This window comes from Haliotis rufescens, unplaced genomic scaffold, assembly GCF_023055435.1.
Source record: "Haliotis rufescens isolate VD_foot unplaced genomic scaffold, xgHalRufe1.0.p SCAF_125, whole genome shotgun sequence".
Classification (NCBI taxonomy): domain Eukaryota; kingdom Metazoa; phylum Mollusca; class Gastropoda; order Lepetellida; family Haliotidae; genus Haliotis; species Haliotis rufescens.
Window position 1 is genome coordinate 355,825 of NW_025963808.1, and position 14,944 is coordinate 370,768.

Here is a 14,944-nt window from a genome sequence, read left to right on the forward strand (position 1 = left end):
TATTCTTACCCGGTTCTTCAAGGGTCTAATATCAGCATGATAGAGAGTTACCTCCCTAAACTGCTTTCTAAAAACCACAATGTAAACGCTGTCAAAATACGACCAAAGCCATAAAATGACAAATGGATATTTTTCTGATATTAGTGGGAGAGTGTGGTTTTACGCCGCTTTTACCACTATTCGAGCAATATCACGGCAGGAGACTCACCGGAAACATTGTACCCTGGCCTTCAACGAACGCTTTAACCACCAGGCTACCCCACTTCCCCCTTTTTATGGTGACAAGATAGATCAGTAAAAAATAAATTGATGATCTTACTCATGATACTGACATAATATGCCACACCAACAGATACTGAATATTCCAACAGTTATTTCATGTCATGCAGTGTATTATACACATGATAGCAGTTTTTCCTTTTTAGAGAAAATTCTCTTTAGAATACTAAAATTATATATAATTTTGATGTGGCTATTCTAATGCATCTGCATGAAAGTTATAATGCCATAAATGAATCAAACGGAAATCAATAGTCTTTGTAAATAGTTCCCCGAGGGGAATGTGTTTGTTTGTTATTTAATGCCGCACTCAGCAATATTCGGCAATATTCCAGCTATATGACGATGGTCTGTAAATAATCGAGTCTTGACCAGACAAACCAGTGACTGACATCTTGAACATCGATCCATGCAATTGAGAGCGCTGACATGCATCAACTAAGTCAGCGAGCCTGACCATCCATTCCCGTTAGTCGCCTCAAGGGACATGTCATAAAAGTCGATAATGTGATGTTGGCAGAAACAAGCGATGTGTTTACCATTCCATATCCCTAAATATGGTAGTTGTTGTAGCATTACAATATGGCCTTGCTAAATGATAGCAATCGGGTTTTGTTTTACAAGGATTCATTTAACATATTTTAAGTCGCCAGTGAAGAGCAAATAGAAGGCGTAATATCTTCATTAACATGTTTACAAATCACTTCAAGTGTTGTCACGAAGCCGCACTTCGTCCATATTAATCATTCAAAGTGTTGTGAACCAATTGTACATGTGCATTCAAATAAAAGGATCAACATGTAAAGTCATAGCTTTCGGACTGTGTTGGAACTGTTTGACGTCTGAACATGGCAATTCCTGACATTTTAGGAACTTCTCTTCTGTTCATACAAGGTGGGTTCGTGTCACTATAAGCAATCACTATAACTTCCAAGAACAAATGCTGGTTTTATATTTGCCAAATAGTTAATGCTTCAACAAAACATTAAATTGTATGTCTAATATCAGCGGCTCGGATGCAGGAGATTGATTTGGCATATCCAAAATAGCTACAATAATTGACAAGGTAACTGTACTGTTAACACTTCAGGGGGAGCAAAAGCGACAGAAATACAAATCAGCTTGATGTGTTATCACGGACCTCAGTACCTCGGGTATATGGGTTTGATTTTGTTCGCTTTGCCTATTCCAAATATCTAGCATAATGGACAAGGTAATTGTACTGTTAAATCTGCAAGATGATCAATTGCAGAATAAGAACGAATCGTCTTGATGAATTACTACTGTATTTGCCAAAGTGCAAAGCACAAAGTTCCATATTAAACAGTTTCCTAAAACACTAGGCGTATTTGAGTCTAAGCCTTGTTTGTTGTCCAGAAAACATATTTTAGTGATACTGAAACATCAAGAATGACTTATTCAGCAAGTGTTTGAAACATACAAAGTTTCAGAATAAAATCTTAAACGGTTTCCGAGTTATACTCCGGAAACGGAACGTGACGAACATACGAACGGGCTTTGGAGTGGGGGATAATAACTCATTTCTTAATCATTCACTTATATATTCTTATTGTCAGGATGATCTACCTTTGAGTTTGTGTTAACAGTGACCATCCTAAACTTATGTCCAAATAAACGACACAAACTATTATAATTTCTTTATTTTATATTAAAACATTTTTAAACATATCCCACGAACCAAGCTAAATGTAATCGGTAAGAAAATTTGACAATTCGTGTCAAAAAGTGCACTTGCACAAAGATCTACTGCTACCTCGACACGTTAGGAACACGTTTAACTGCGATAGAGAGGGAGAGAGCCGTTGGAATGGCCCAACAGGGAGCAACGCACGCCGTCATTGGCAGGACGTTTGGATGCGCCAACAAGGTTATGTCAGACAGGTCCGACAACAGACAGGCCGAGAAGCGGAAGACCACGGCGACCATTCAAGACATCTGCATTCGGACAATTCACCTCTCAAACCGCTTCGTCACGGCGACATTAACGGCAGCAGAAGGTACTGCGACACAGGATCAGTCGGCAAACCGTGTACAGGAGAAAACGAGCACATGGTATCAGAGCACATCGACCCTACCTACCTTTGACGTCATCGGCCTGTCGACGTGCTCTGGCGTGGTTTAATGCTGCAGGTGGACATACCCGATATTAACGTGACATTATGATGCGTATTCTGACATTTAACACACTTGCCTCGTCATGTGTTAGTACTGTGACTTTCACCGTTGACCTCACGCGTATTTATTGGCCTGTCCTGAATGCAATCAATGCTTGTACACATGACGTTAAAAGATTGCTCTAATGAGATATACCAGTATGGATTTTCTATATTTCTTCCTTAACCATTCAAACACTGGGTATCGTTTCTTTTGGACAGTGGTTTTACTTATGAATTATGAAACAGAAATAGAGGGCATCTTTTGCCTTAGGCTGGAAGAAAATGCCTAACATTTGAATGGGATTTGCACATTTCAAAGAAGGTACAACCAGGGAGTCTACATAAACACTCCCTGTTACAACTAGATAACGTTAAAACAAATGTTTATTAAATAAGGAATAATCAAGGATGAACATTAAAAAGACTGTGTACATGTAAGGAAAATATTTCTTTGTATGAACAAATGAAGGTGAGGTATTTCAGAACCATCCACCAACAGCGTTTAGAAATTACGAGACAAATCCCCTTAAAGGTATGGTGTAAGGTTTAAACAGATAAATGCATAGGTGGATGGATGGATGGATGGATGGAAAGAGAAAGATACCCCAACGACTATGTTGGGTGTGTTGCAATCATGTTTCCTTAAACGTTTCTTTATTTTCAGCATGTTGGTTTCTTGGGTACTCGCAAGCTGTCTCTGATACAGGGAACCTCAGCGGTTTCCTCTGTGAGATGGACATGTTACCGACGGCTATCATTATTGGACCAAAAACAGGTTAACACTTTAAATGGTTTGTTCCTGTATGTAGGCTAAAGCTTTGTATGCTTGTGCCACATTACTGGGCGATGCTATCCCAATACTTAGTACTTTTTATCAATCTATCTCTACATACTATATGTTATCTCAATACTTTTTATCAATTAATGTCTACATACTATAATAATATACTGCCTTTAGCAAGTTCCATATTTTAATTGGTGCCGCCCGTCTGTCAGGTTATTAGACATGTTGATAACCTGACAGAAACTGAGAGACATGCTTATCGTTAAAAATACGATCAGCATACCATGTTTGTATTTGTGCTGCATTTGTGTATTAATGTTGATAATACAACATATTTACCACTTACAAGTGAAAGACCCAGAATAAATATTGTTTATTCGCTGTGGAATCGGTTTTAAATACAAACGACATTTTCTCATTTAAGACGGAATATGTTTTTTAGATTCGCGAATAGACGACATCATCAGAACAACTTCACGACAGACGAAAGCCATAATTGTGGATCTCGATGCCTTTCCAAACATGATATCGTGGCATATGTCTACAGTCATGTTGTATGAAAATCAGGAATCTGTCAAAAGGAACCTCAAGTTTCTCGTTCTCGCTGACATTGAAACAATTCGTCCTTTGCTACAAAAGGTATTACTATGTATGCAATGCATGATGCTGATTTACGCTATTACATATTATGTCCTAAGAAGCCAGTAACGGGATCGGGTGTTCATGCTCGCTGACTTGGTTCATTCATGTCATCGTATCCGAAAGGCGTTGATCGATGCTCATGATGTCAATCACTGGATTATCTGGTCCCGCCCGATTATTTTCAGACTGCCGTCATATAGCTCGAATATTGCTGAGTGCGGCGTTAAACAACGAACAAAATGGTTATGACATTGGGTGTTATCATAAGTACACTTGTATGATCGACGACGTGACTATTCCAAAACGCTAAAGAGCTAATATTGTCTGATGAGAAAATAATATCAAGGAAAACATTAACCAGCAATTAATGACAGCTTTCTCTGTGCAATTGAAATTTATGAAACCCTTTATATTCTCCGAGTTTTTATCAACCCGTTCTTCTGTTCAAAATATATTCACACACAGCACTTTCATACATTCATTGCTTGATATCGTTCTACCTATCTGGCATATGCTTTCGTTCTTTAACTACCCACAAATAGAGATTTTAAAAAGTGCTTTCTTTTTCTCCGGGGTATGTTAGGCGAATTGGAAACCTGATTACCTGAGTTGTTTATATCAAGGTAGAATAGAATATGGTGCAACCTAACTATGATTATTATTCAAAGAGAATGCATGTAAGCTGTCATCCCAAGTAGGGAAAGAGGAGAAATGTCTGATGTTCTTGCCAATATATCCAGCTTATATACACTGTCCAGTCATCTGTCATGAACAGGCTCAGCAGATTGATAGCGACCTTGGAGCAGGCCTACTTCTCCGACACTTCTCCAGGTGGCTGGTAGTGTTGTCAACGGGAACGGTAGATGCACTGATCATTGACGACATTGTGTTTGACAACGTTGCTGTAACGACAATAGACAACATATATTGCAGCCAATGCAGGGTATGTTTGTCATGGTTTAAAAGTCGTCATTCCCCTCCCACCAGGTTGTTGAAAATAACACTATTTGTGTATAACTCAAACATATACCTAAAAAAATAATACTGCAGGTTCTTTACCAAAGTAGCATTTAAAATCATGATGACAACTACGCAAACAGCAAAAATATATATATCATTTTGACAAGTTGTAAAGATCAACAACAGTTTTTTCATTTCCTTCAAAGTCCAATCTTCAACGAAGAAAGGAAAACATGTGCTTATATTTCCTAAACGCGTTTAAAGTTCTTGTTACATCGATTCGGAGTGTACATGTCTTCAGTTTGTTACACTTATACTCCAATGTAGACTTAATAATCTCTTGTTATCTTTGCAACTGTATGTCTGAACATGTATGTCTGTGCATAGTGGGTCAACAGATTCATTCAATGCATTTTTCGTTTGTGACAGCAAATCAACTTCATGGAATACATTAGCGCAACAATACATGCTATTTGTGATATTAATATAACATTGTGTTGTCAGAACATCTCCTTGCTGCAGACTATGATGTGGAAGAACGCTTCAAGAAAACTGCAGCCGGTTTCACAAGTACCTACAGAGGACCTTTCTTCTCGTATTTTTCCCAACACCAAGACTGGTTTGAATGGGAGGCTACTGAAGGCAGCCGTATTACAGGTAGGCCTTCTAATTACAGGAATGTAACACCTAATAATGTATCTAGGGTCAACTTACAGTATTTCTGATTCAATGCCTGTCAGCATAATTTGTGACGAAAGTTCGAACAGATTGATACGTGTCGCTTTACAAATTGAAACAATATGTTTACCCAGGAATCTGTACAGAAAAGCGTTAAGTGTGAAACCAACAAACCAACAACAAATGGTACACAATAAACAGTGGCCTTGGCTGGTGTCCAGGGTGAATCTTCACATAAAAGCTGGTCTTGAGGACATAATGTGAGATAATATGTGAGATGAGATACCTTTGCCCTTGTCCACTGATGTAGTCTTTTTCAGTCTCCTGTCAGTCAGTCTCCTTTCAGAATTGTTCATAACAGGCTTGGTCTATGCTGTTCTTGAATTTTCCAGAAAACACCAGAATCGAAGTATAGTAACTTCCACAGCACTGTTTACATTATAAAGTACTAATTTCTTGAAAAAGGCTGAACATTATTTCAATCGCCATCCTATGGTACATAATTTGAATACTTTCAAAATTTTAAATGCTAAAGCCAGGCGCACCTTTATGCAAAGCAAACGCCAATCTTGGCGGGTTTATGTTTCAAAGATAAACTCACGTACGCCTATGTCGAAAGTATGGAACATGATCCAAAAAATTAAAGGTAAGGGTTCTAAATCTAGCATTCACCATCTTAAAAATGGGGATGAATTATTGACGGATACTTCAGATATTGCAAATAAACTTGGTGAAACTTTGGCTAAACATTCTTCCTCATCTAACTATGTACCCCAATTTCAAAAGTATAAAAAACAGCATGAAAAGAAATCTATTAATTTTAAATCTGATAATGGGGAAGATTATAATGAAATATTTTCAATCCATGAGCTTCATACTGCCCTTGGGCAGGCTCATGATACTGCCACAGGAGCTGATAACATACATTATCAACTCTTAAAACACTTACCAGAAACATGCTTAGAAACCCTTCTATTAATATTTGATGAAATATGGACATCTGGCAACTTTCCGCCTTCATGGCATGATGCCATAGTTGTTCCCATACCAAAACCACGAAGGGATCATACCGATCCCTCAAATTATAGATCTATTGCATTGACCAGCTGTGTTTGCAAAACCATGGCACGCATGGTCAACAATAGATTAACATGGTACTTGGAATCCAATAATTTAATTACTAATATTCAGTGTGGATTTCGGAAAAATCGAAGTACTGTTGACCATTTGGTTCGATTAGAGTCATTCGTTAAGAATGCCATTATAAACAAGCAGCATGCAGTGTCTATCTTTTTCGATTTAGAAAAAGCCTATGACACTACATTGAAACATGGTATTTTAAAAGATTTACATGATTTTGGATTACGAGGCCGTTTGCCTCTATTTATATCCAAATTTTTATCAGATAGACAGTTTCAAGTTCGTGTTGGTTCTACCCTGTCTGATCATTATAGTCAGGATCAAGGTGTCCCACAAGGCAGTATTTTGTCTGTCACTTTGTTTAGTATTAAAATAAATAGCCTTTCTAAGGTGTTAAATGATTCGATTGATGGTTCACTTTTGGGGGATGATTTTAACATATCTTGTCGCGGTAAAAATATGCATACTATTGGACGACAATTGCAATTATGTCTAAATAAAATAAATAAATGGTCCTTAGAAAATGGTTTCAAATTGTATACATTTTTGTAGAAAATACAAACCCCATAGCGTCCCAGAACTAGTTTTGGATAACACTCCTATTCAAGTTGTGAAAGAGGCCAAGTTCTTGAGCATAATATTTGATCATCATCTGACCTTTTACCGCACATAAAATATTTGAGAAATAAATGTATGAAGGCCCTTGATTTGTTGAAAGTCGTTTCAAATTCCAAAGTGGGGAGGGGATCAGAAAACGCTCCTCCAACTGTACAGAGCACTCATTCGCTCTAAACTAGATGGCTCCATCGTCTATGGTGGGGCCTGTAAAAGTAATTTAAAAATATTGGATACCATCCACCATCAAGGTCTGAGACTCTGATGAACCATCCCTCAAACACCGTCGCATAAAACTCTCCTTACAATACATTACCAAACTGTTTTCTAATCCATATAATCCAGCTTATCACTGCGTATTTAAGCCACTGTATGAGGATCTCTATCTAAAGAAACAATCCATTCTTCCACCTCTTGGCAAACGGATAAAGCCTGACGTTTCTGCTGCAGAAATTGAACTTTCTAGCATATCTCCCGGCAAATTATTGTCGTCTCCCCCGTGGCAACTGGCAAAGCCGCAGGTTGATCTTGAATTAACAACACTAAAGAAATCAGACACTAATCCATTACAGTATATGCAGGAATATAATCAGTTACGACATACCTACAATACTTATCGATCTATCTTTACTGATGGATCCAAGGATGGTTGTTCAGTGGCTAGTGCCACAGTCATTGGATCGAAAACAATCTCGTCAAGATTACTAGATGCTTGTTCCATTTTTACAGCAGAATCTAAAGCTATTTTAACAGCACTTGAATACATTCAACAATCCCAATATAAACAATTTGTCATATTTTCTGATTCTCTTTCATGTCTTCAGGCCATTCAAAATAATCTATGTCATCATCCACTTTTATTAGAAATTGTCGAATTATATAATGATCTTGCTACTGGCCAATACGACATCGTTTTCTGTTGGTTACCCAGTCATGTTGGCATAACTGGTAACACGATGGCCGATGCTGCTGCAAATGCAGCACTCAACAAATCTGTGACACCACTTCAAATTCCATACAGTGATTATAAACAAGTGATCAGATGTTACATCCGAAATCTGATGCAAAAGAAGTGTGACACTCAAGTAGGTATCAATAAATTACATGAAATTATACCAAGTATCGGTTATACATACTTGGGTTGTCAGTCCAGATTTGATGAGGTCATTATACGACGATGTCGTATTGGCCATACACGATATACAAATGAATATATATTGAAAGGTGAGGATCCTCCATTCTGTATCCCTTGTGATGAAAGAATCACAGTCAAGCATGTCCTGCTTGACTGTATTGATTTTTCTATCACAAGGGATAACTATTTCAGTGCAACATCACTAAGGGATCTTTTTAATACTGTTTCGGCATATTTAATAGTTGACTTTTTAAAGGAAATTGAACTGGTCGATAAATTTTGAATATGTGAACATAGTTACCAGTTTACTGTATAAGTAGTGTTTAACTTGTAACTGAGATTGTTTGTGGCTGTATCCTCAAAGGGGGTTCAAGTACTGTAAAATGATTGTCCTCCCGAGAGGGTATGTAAGTCCACGATATTCGAAGACAGTTTATTCCTACTACCGTTTTAGTAGCAGTATACTTGTTTGTTTTAATTTGGGCTAAACTTGATGACAATTGCCAGCGGCTAGAGGATGACACACATCCTGCTGGGGAACCGTGCAGGTAGCAGAAGTATTGTAAGTCCCCACGGTTCCTAGTTGCCCCGTTTTTATAATGCAATGTTAGTTATCGTGAGATTTATTTATGGTTCCATACTAGTCTTAAACTATCCATCTGTGATACTCTAGTTATTTTACTGTTCTTTGACGACGGGTTTTTAATAAGAAAAATTATAGTAATATTAGTCACGATATGGCTGAAATATTGCCGATGTGACTAAAAATATTCACTCACTCACTCACTCACTAATTTCTTGAAAACTAATTATGATCAAATACGATGCTATGCTTCTACTGATTCAACAGAAACAAAGTAACACTCTTGCAAAATTGTGTAATAATACATTACACTGCCATATAACATGATGCATTTGTAGAACTCATGCGTTAGGTGAATACCGAGAACACAGAAACAAGGAGACTGTCGACGGATCGCCACCTTCTACTGTACCCTGAAAAACTATATTACAACAATGCTAGGTAAACTAAGGTGCGATTTAGAATAGACAAACTGTGGACTATATGATTATAATATATACTTTAGACATCACAGAGCTGAAACATATTGGTAAAAATATTACTTTAGACATCGCAAGCTGAAACATGTTGGTAAAAAATATTAAGATTAGATTTAAAGTCTCCTTCGTTTGGAAGGAGATTGTCAACCCACAACTGACACCCCATACCCATTCAAAATACGTTTCTGTCAAGCTCATGCAAATACTTGAATTAATCACAAACTTCCAGTTCTTCCTCCGCTGTTTCTTTCTACTTTTTCAATATTCAAAACATAGCTTTCTCAATCTGTCTCATGGGAAGCGTTGTTTATCTTAACAATGAGGGGTTTGACTGGTACAATGAATGCTGATTAATACGTCACACATTCTGTTTCAGTGGCTTTCATGCAAGCTAAATAGTAAAACCAAAACCATCTCCGGGCCATGCAGCAGACTCATATCCCATCTATCAGGAGTATTTAATTTCAGGTAACGTTTTCAAAAACTTTGACACAGGAACCAAAAGAGAGGTTCGTATATTAGACAATGTGCTTTTCATAATCTTTAAAATAAAACCGACAACGATTTAGCATTGTCATACTACTAAAAGCAAGACAACCCTTTTCCATGTTCATATGACATTTCTGCTACAAGCAGAACCGATTGTCCGATTCCAACTATGCCATGGGCATGCGTTTATGAATCACTATCAAATAATGATGACATCAGGTGTTTGCAAAAAAGGTCGGCGTATCCTGGCCCTCCTTTGGAACTCGTCAGAAACACACGCAGAAGCAAGTTAATTGTTCACTTGAAAAAAAACAAGGGAACGTATGGTACAAATCAAAATAGGGAATTGTATTGTGACATTTATGTTGTGACTGATGCGTACTTTGGATGCATATTTTACTTTACGAAAATATGCAGATATAATGAACACGTTATTTATTTAATTGTACTGAGCAAATGAGCTAGCTTTGTATATTTTAAACTCAATTGTGGAATATGAGATTTTCTTAATGCTCTTTCCAGCTACACTTACGTTGAGCCCGAGGATCAGTCATGGGGAAAGTATGACAATGGAACATGGGATGGAATCATGGGACTGTTGGTAAACAAGGTACATGTATGGTGTAAAAAAGTACACTAATGTCCAACAGAAACAATACCAAGTGTTTGAGAGCTGATGGAAGAATAACAAAACCATATAGAAAAATCATATTGGATATATCATCAAAGCAATCTCTTAACATCATGTGTTCACAAATACATTGCAATCAAACTTTAACCTTTAGACGGACAGGCCCAGAAAGACGCGTGGAGGTCAACGATGTAAGTCACAGTCCTAACACGTGACGAGGCAAGTGTGTATGATGTCAAAATATTCATCATAATGTCACGTTAATATCGGGTATGTCTACCTTGAGAATTAATGCAAGCTAGAACAGGTCCAGCATGAGTGAGGATTTCTCACAATGATGTTGTCTTTAAAGAAGTTAAACATGTGTTTATGGAAACATTTTTCAAGTGTGTTAGTGTGATTGGTCTGTAATTATTGTGCCATATCAATTTAATTTTATAAGAGAGATAACAAATTATGTATTCGAAATAATATTTTATATCTTTATCAAATGTCCAGACGAGGGGAAAGTAATACATTTGGCGTGCATTTTTCTCTTGTGCATCCTTGCTTACATCTATCCATGCTGTCATGTTGGAGATATGGATGAGATCAAAGTTGTAGTGTAAGCCTACCAAAAGTGTAAACATTTACGTTAACTGTGTATATCTCAGCTAATGATGGACACCTCAAGATCCGGGGTAGAATAGTTCTTCAGCAACCCATGCTTGCCGTGAAAAGCGACTATGCTTATCGTAAGAGGCGACTAAAAGGATCGGATCGTCAGGCTCGCTGACTTGGTTGATGCATTGCTCATGGTGTCAATCACTTGCTTGTCTAGTCCATACTCGATTATTTACAGACCGCCGTCATATAGCAGGAATATTGCTGAGTGCAACGTTAAACAAGAAACAATCAAATATAACAAACAACTAATGATGTTATTAACGCAGCAATGAATAAACATGCTTTGTGCGAAGCATAAGCCCCCGTGGTCTTATTCATAACAAAAAATGAACAACACGTTCTACATGTACGTGTACCCAAAAGTGTAACAATAATAGTTGAATGTGCAAAAGAATCCAAAATAAATTAAATCATGGCATTTGGTGTGACACCGGGTAAAAATATCAATGAATATAATTTGTTTTAAAGTTTCAAACACACCATTAACAGATACAATATAGGCAGTACATTTCAAAGAAATACATTCGCTTTTGCAAATGCATCCCTTAGAACTGTAACATGCACAGGTATCAGCAACATTGCTTGTGTTTTTCAGATACCTGAATATTGCTGTAATTTAGCTTACCTAACATTAACTTCCCCATCATGAGCAAACATAAAATGACAGAAACCAGTAACACATGTATGTAGTCATCACACACTGTCCACAGCAAATAGCAAGCATGGGATACGATGACATGCATCAACCAAGTCAGCGAGCCTGACCACCCGATCACGTTACTCGCCTCTTACGACAACCATGAGTTGAGGAATACCACGTCTATCCCGGATCTTCACGGGTGCTAGAATTCTTGGTCACGTATGGGTAAGCTAGCTCAGGCGATCGTGCATCTTTTAAGCAGAATTAGTTGTTTAATGTGGCTGAAATCGGGGAAGTAGCCTTGTCAGTCTACAGGTATAATTGCCATAACCATGTCTTTCATGAAGTCGATGTACTATGAAAAGAGGTAACGCAAAATCAACTCACATGGCATCAATGTATCGTTTGTGATAGCAAGTTTCTCATTTTAATCATTTCAGACAGTGGACATATCGGCAGTGCCGTATGCAGTTTCCCTTCTCCGATCAAACTACGTGACATTTCTGTATCCAATCAGATACACCTACAAAGACATCCTGTACAAAAAACCAGACTCCCGCGTCGACTGGGCCGTACTGCTCTCATGTTTCAAATGGCAAGTCAATGTATGTGTACTGGTGACAATTGTTGGAGTGACCACTTCCTTCCTCGTGTGCAAGAGATGTTCTGCCCATCAACACGGGCGCAGCAAACAGGTTGACCATCAGATGCTAGAGACAATAATGTCGACTATCGGAGTTACGTGCAAGCAAGGTATCATGCTACTGTTTTGTTATATAAGATCAGGGTTTATTTTGGAGTTCAAGCGATATGACAATTTCAAATATTAATAGCCATGATGATATGTGTGTGCAGGGTTTTATTCGGTTGTCAGCAAATTATTACTTAGAACAGAGAGGCATCTATGTGAAGGTTTATAACAATAAGTGATTGCTGGACAACCTGATTCCGATTAGCTGATAAAATGAAATACCAAAATGTCTGGCAGTGAAAACATCTGCAAACCGTTCAAACAATTGAATTACCAGCACAGATATGTACATTAACGTTTACAGGATCGTCTACACTGCCAAACACAGAGTCTAATCGGATCCTGCTCGCATTTTGGTGGCTGTGTTGTATTCCCATCACGGCAGTGTATTCTGGGAACCTGGTTGCCTTCCTAACTGTCACCAAGGACAATGTCCCATTCACGGGTCTAAATGATCTGCTCGACAGTGGCTATGATATTGGAATTGAAACCGGATCATACGTCGCTGAGATCTTCAGTGTAGGTGTTGTATTCCACATTCGATCATATGTAAGCGTTGGAGTCTTGCCTAAATCAGCACCGCGATCGAATGGTAAAAATGCATGTTTACACAGAGTGTCAGACTACTACGTTCTCGTCAATTTCAATTGCTTGGTCCAGAAATATATGCCAGTTTAGAAAGAGTACAGGAGTACTCTGATGCTCAGAATCAACTGTACATTATGTTGTATTGATATTGTTGCTGCAGGGCTCATAGTACATATTAATAAATGATACTGACACATTAGACGTCATTGACATTTTATTGCAGGGGTCGAATGCCTCCGTCAACAAACAAATCTGGAAAAAGAACAGGGAGCACCAACCTGGCAACCTCACTAATGAAGAGGACATTGTTTACCACAGGATCAGACTAGCTGAAGGACGGTATGCTTTGATAACGGACAGTGACATTATCAACAGCTACATGGCTGAAAAATGTGACATGGCTCACACAATGGAACAAAGGTTTCCTGCCACGTCCTCACTAATTGTGCCAAAACATTCTCCTCTTGCTTTGCTGATGGACCCAGAGTGAGTATACATATGCCAATAAAAGCGACAAAACCATTTCCGTAGCTATATGAAATCTTTGCCCAGTGTACCATTTCGGCCAAATGAGTTTATGACTCACTTTCAAATAGCGATGATACACTAGCACAATCAGTCTCGATTATCCGCTGAACTAGATTTCTTTTGGCGTAGAAGAACGTTACACATGGGCATGTGGCTATATGTCAAGATACCAATATCATTCGCGTAGATATATTTGTCCTTAATGAATCGATTCTTTCACAACACATTTCCTTGAAGTCCCGTGTACCTGAACCATTAAATCAAGCTATTATGACAGGCTGATGGCGGAAGGAATTATTGACAAATGTTTTTAAAATCCAACCAGTTCAAAGAACAAAACCCTTTGAGTACATGGCATGATACTCTTTAGAATATATGCAGTCTGGCCAAGGTGTTCAGTGCCATAACACAGTAGAACCGCGCTGTGTGCCGCACGTCCGGACTAGCTTAACGTTACAAACGAGTAAGCTTGACATCATGAATATCACCTTCATGCTGCTAGTTTGTGTGAAACGATTAAGTGTCTTTGTGCTTCCAATATTTAAATTCACACAACCTAATAATTTCCTCGAAGTTCATTTCAAAGTGCAGCATTCCTCAATCGTTTTAATATACATTGTTGCAGGCTGATGTTCCTTGTGGAGCGTGGGATTATTGATAAGTGGTATGAACAGCCCAACCTAGACGAGAAGGTGTGTTCATCAAAGGAGGAAGAAGCTAATGGCCTGAAACTGACGAATTTGTTCACAGTTTTATTTGTTGCTGGATGTGGTGTGGGGCTAGCTGCTGTTGTTTTGGTGTTTGAGATATGTAAATATAAAAAGGGATCTCACAGGAAACGGGCTCAGGAGGGAAAAGGTCTATGATCTCAAACATCAATATTATCCTGGGAGCAAAACAGTAGAACCTCACTGTGTGTCCAGCATGTGTAGCCTACTTTCCCAACTACAACGAGTCAACGTGTTAAACGATTCAATGTCTTTTGTTTCCGATATGTAAGTTCCAAAACGCCAAGGAATACTCAGTCTTGATTATCTGCCAAAACATTTCCAGTATAAATCACATGAATGGATCACTGAAAAAGGGACCACACCAGGTAAGCTGGTTTTCTGGATGCACGCGGCACTCACAATTTACATACATACACTCAAATCCATTGAATACGCACTTGTGAAACGA

General features: G+C 38.2%; 1 protein-coding gene across 1 annotated transcript; it reads left to right on the forward strand.

Moving 5' to 3' along the window:
* The first annotated feature begins 2,107 nt into the window (after positions 1-2,107).
* On the forward strand, positions 2,108-14,631 carry LOC125378557 (glutamate receptor 1-like). Its single transcript, XM_048393987.1, has 9 exons — positions 2,108-2,297; positions 3,121-3,231; positions 5,347-5,499; positions 9,849-9,870; positions 10,484-10,571; positions 12,339-12,651; positions 12,954-13,168; positions 13,461-13,723; positions 14,391-14,631. Exons 1-9 carry the CDS (start codon positions 2,108-2,110, stop codon positions 14,629-14,631), a joined length of 1,596 nt encoding a protein of 531 aa, XP_048249944.1.
* Positions 14,632-14,944: the final 313 nt, after the last annotated feature.

What these genes read in the sequence shown, in the direction of transcription:
- LOC125378557 (XM_048393987.1), top strand. Translation starts at nt 2,108, where the DNA reads ATGGCCCAACAGGGAGCAACGCACGCCGTCATTGGCAGGACGTTTGGA. An exon ending in GACATTAACGGCAGCAGAAG is followed by an intron (nt 2,298 to 3,120) that starts GTACTGCGACAC and finishes CTTTATTTTCAG; the next exon opens with CATGTTGGTTTCTTGGGTAC. An exon ending in TGGGACTGTTGGTAAACAAG is followed by an intron (nt 10,572 to 12,338) that starts GTACATGTATGG and finishes TAATCATTTCAG; the next exon opens with ACAGTGGACATATCGGCAGT.